The following is a 4,078-nucleotide window of genomic DNA, read 5'->3' as shown; positions in this document are numbered from 1 at the left end:
TTACTATCAAACAGAGACCCCAGCGCCTCCGCATATAATATTCCCTATAGATGCTTCAGGAGACAGCATGTTGAATTTCAAAATTCAGATTCCTCACGTATTACACACTCATACTCCACAATTCTAATCGTTACCCATTCGACCGCCTCCACCTCATCATGCTTCAACTTAATCGTTACCGGCGCTGGGATCCACAACCTTGAAGCTAAGTAAACTTGTGCAATAACGAAAGTCGCTGATGAGTAATTTTCACTTTTATTATAATAATGATGGTTTAGCTAACATACGTCTTAAAATTATCTATAAGGGCAATATAAAATAATAAATTAAAAGTTTTTTAATTAAAAATATGAAAAATTTAAATTTTTAATATATTTATTTTATATGGACTAAATAAAAATATTTAAAATTTTTAATAAATTTATTATATGTCTTTAGGTACATATTAGTTAAATTCTAATAATAATAATAATAATAATAATAATAATAATAATAATTATTATTATTATTATTATTATTATTTCTAAGGTTTACCCAATTGTTGTCAGCTAACTAGACGTTTGCGTCAGATCTGACGCACCGACTATTTTAGAAAATGGATAACGCTGACATGCGATGCGAGCTACACTACGCTTGATGCTCTAATCAATAAGCATTCGACAATTATCAAATTACTGCATTTATAATTATAATCATAAGATCCTTAGTATATACACCATTAACATCAAATTCTACAATTATCTAAAACAGTTCGGTTCATCACCATGCGTCAACACTAAAACCTGACAGATCCACAAATTCAAAAAAAAAAAGGACAGGAAAAAAAGGAGGATAAGTTGATGCCAGCGCCGGAGAAGTCACTGTTCGGAGGAGAGATTGAAATCGGAAGCGAGCCGAGAAGCGATGGCGGAATGATACATGGTGTCGTGAAAGGTCTCTGTCCCCGTCGTCATCATACGGAGCTGCCTCGCCTTCTCCTCCGTGAACCCGCCGGCGAACCGTGGTCTCGAAGACTTCGCCTCCGCCACCGCCAGGTTCGAATCCGACCGACTGGTTGCTTTGTTGTTTGTATCAATGTAATCAGGTTCGGAGGACCAACCGAACAGCGGGGTCCACCAGTTGGCGTTGGAGCTTCTTCGGCGGTCGGGATCGGATTTACGGAGGTCGGAGGCGGCACTTGCTTGGATTCCAACAGCGCGAATAGGAGTCACGGTGGCTGCCATTTTGGGAATTTGATCTGTGTGCTTTTTTTCTGTTTAGGGATTTGTATTTGTTGGTAACTGTTCTAGGCTTCAACTGCCTCATGCCGTGCGCTTTTATAGCCTGATAAGAGGAAGAGGATAAGATTGGGCACGTGGCATTCTTACATGGAAAGAGCGTTGGCCGGTGTGGGGTTCACTCAAACACGCTTTTTTTATGACCTTTTTTTTCGAGTTTGACGGATTAAAGAAGGGGCCTTGCGTGTTATTGACCTGGAACGTGTCTTATTGGGCCTGGGCTTTTTATTAGGCCTTTTTGGGGGATGAAAACGTGACAAAGAAGATAAGAGCTATTGGACAAGGTCGAGATCTATGGGAAATTGGGAATTGACATGCAGAGTTCGTCTTTTTATCAAATATCAAGGGAGGATGGCAACTTGGCAACTTTGGAAGAAGTTTCCGTGGTGAAGGGGGGAATTGATGACAAATTGCCATGTCTTCCTCAATGTATTCCACGTTCTAATTTCTGTGAATGAATGCATTGTTGACAATTTTTGATTTCATATAGGGAATAATACTATTCCACCACCCATTTTGATTTTATCATAAGATTTATTCCTTGATTCTATTTGAGGGTGATAGTGTCATACCCTTTCTTTTTTCTATATGCCTCGTGTAATCATGTGGGTTTTGGTATGACACTGCCAAGATTGTGGTCAACACGTGCCCAATGACCACGCTCCACGCCTTCTTTTTTTAAGTGTAAATTTAAGGAGAGTTATTTGGTGCCTAAAGAATTGGTGTTTAACTTACTTAAAAGATGAAAGAAGAAAGTGTGGATTTTATTTTTTGTATTTGTATTATGTAGTGTAAAAATTAAGCACGGAAGACAACACCTAAATTTAAATAAATCCCTAAAAAATATTGTGTTGGACGTTTTCGGATTAATGTTTTAGAAATAGATAAAAAAAAAATGTGTTATCCATAGAAATGGATAGCTTGCATGTTTTTTTCTAATATAGAGTGTAATTTTTTTAATTATAATTAATAAATCAAACCGTCTTATTAGAGTGCTAATAAAATTTGTAAAAAAAAATTAGATGGTCCGATTTTATAGAAATTAAATTTTAAAATTTTATAGTACACAAATTAAAGGATACATTTTCATAAAACATGACTTTTTTATTTTTTGTTATAAATCGAAGTGTTCAATTTAAATTTTATAATTTTTGAATACATAAGTTAGAGAGTTTGATTTCATAAATATGATTTTTAATTTTGAGTTACAAATTGGAGGATTCAATTTATTTATTTTTTAAATATTTTTTACTTAAAAGTTTTAAATCGGATGATCTTATTGGTCTATATAAGTATATGTTTTATATGTGACCAAACAATTTGGATCAAGAAATAATGACATCTTTAATGTTTATGAGACTTGACTTTTGAAAAATGTGATTTATCTGGTTTTAGTTTTAAAAAAAGAGTTTAGAAATATTTTTGAATTACGACGTATGCTTTCCCCTCTATTCTAATTTTAAGTGGTTTTTAAAATCCTCCATCTATAGGTGCTTTTAAGATTAATTATGATGCTAGTTATTCTGGTTCTTGTGATAGTGTTGGTTTTGCTTGCGTTATCAGAGATTGTAATGGGTGTTGGCAAAAGGAGTGTTTGAGAATGATTGAGAGTAATAGTATTTTTCAAGGAGAATTATTTGCTATTTGGAGAGGTTATCTCTTAGCCTGGGATATGGGTCAACGAGATGTTATTTGTGAGACAGATTGTGTGGAGTCGTTTAATCTTGTTACTAATAATCAAGATAGTTTTGGGTTTATAAATTCGTTGGTGCTCAAAATAAAGAATATCATACATTAGAATTGGCGAGTTAACTTTCGTTTGATTATGAAATATGTAAATACGGTGGCGGTCACCATGGCACAGATGGCGATAAGCTTACAACTCAATCAGTGGAGCTTTTCTCTTTTTTGGAGGAGTTTGAGAATTGTCTTAAGTGGGACTGCCTCTTTGTTTAAGCAATTCCTGCTTTTTGTTTTTCTTCTTACTTTTTGTTTAACTTGTTTAAGTCACAAAAAAAGAGATAAAATCAGACCATTTGATTTGTTTGCACCACATGTGGGTGAAAGACACTCAGTTTTCATGGCTTTGAATAATACACTTCCCTCCTCATTATATTAATTAATAAGTGAACGTTTTGTCTCAAAAATATTTTATTACATTAAGATTCTTAAATTTTACAAAATAAAATATATAAGTCTATATCTTAGTCAGATTTATTGTTTTTATTTAGATAAATAAATTTTTAAAAGTAAGATGAAAAGACTTATATATCTTACTTTTATAAAATTTAAAAATTTTAACGTAATAAAAATATTTTTATGACAAAAATATCTGATGCAAAATTTTTTAAGAATTTATTTCAATAGATATTCTTCTTTTTTGAGATTATAAATTTTGAACAAAGTTCAAAAATTTAAACCAGTGATTTAACTAATAGAATTAGAAATTTAAATTTTAAATGTTTAATTTTGATTAAATTCTAATTGAACATGATATAATAAAAAATATATTTATGTATAAAATATTAAAATATATATTTTTAAATTTTTATAATTTATTATTTTAAATCTATTAATCGTTAAAAATCGAATTGGTTTAATTGCTTGATTAATTGTTCGACCGATTTTTTTTATATTTTAACCGATCCATTGCTAATCGATTTTTATACTGCACCAAATTAGTTCAGTGATTGGTCCCGATCCGATTCTTTGAACACTGTTCGGAACATATCAAATATTGTTGGGAAAATTGAGGTTCAATAAGAACCTGTCTAACAGCGGAAGCACCAAAAAAATAATTT

At 32.0% G+C, this 4,078-nt stretch overlaps 1 protein-coding gene across 1 annotated transcript; it reads right to left on the bottom strand.

Annotated features, from left to right (window-relative positions):
- Positions 1-663: 663 nt before the first annotated feature.
- On the bottom strand, positions 664-1,296 carry LOC107624174 (uncharacterized). Its single transcript, XM_016326651.3, has one exon. It carries the CDS (start codon positions 1,221-1,223, stop codon positions 858-860), a length of 366 nt encoding a protein of 121 aa, XP_016182137.1. The 5' UTR covers positions 1,224-1,296; the 3' UTR covers positions 664-857.
- Between the last annotated feature and the right edge of the window lie 2,782 nt (positions 1,297-4,078).

The sequence above is a fragment of the Arachis ipaensis genome, chromosome B10 (assembly GCF_059453495.1).
Source record: "Arachis ipaensis isolate K30076 ecotype BB chromosome B10, ASM5945349v1, whole genome shotgun sequence".
Lineage (NCBI taxonomy): Eukaryota > Viridiplantae > Streptophyta > Magnoliopsida > Fabales > Fabaceae > Arachis > Arachis ipaensis.
This window is presented reverse-complemented; position numbering and strand designations above follow the sequence as displayed.

What these genes read in the sequence shown, in the direction of transcription:
- LOC107624174 (XM_016326651.3), bottom strand. Translation starts at nt 1,223, where the DNA reads ATGGCAGCCACCGTGACTCCTATTCGCGCTGTTGGAATCCAAGCAAGT.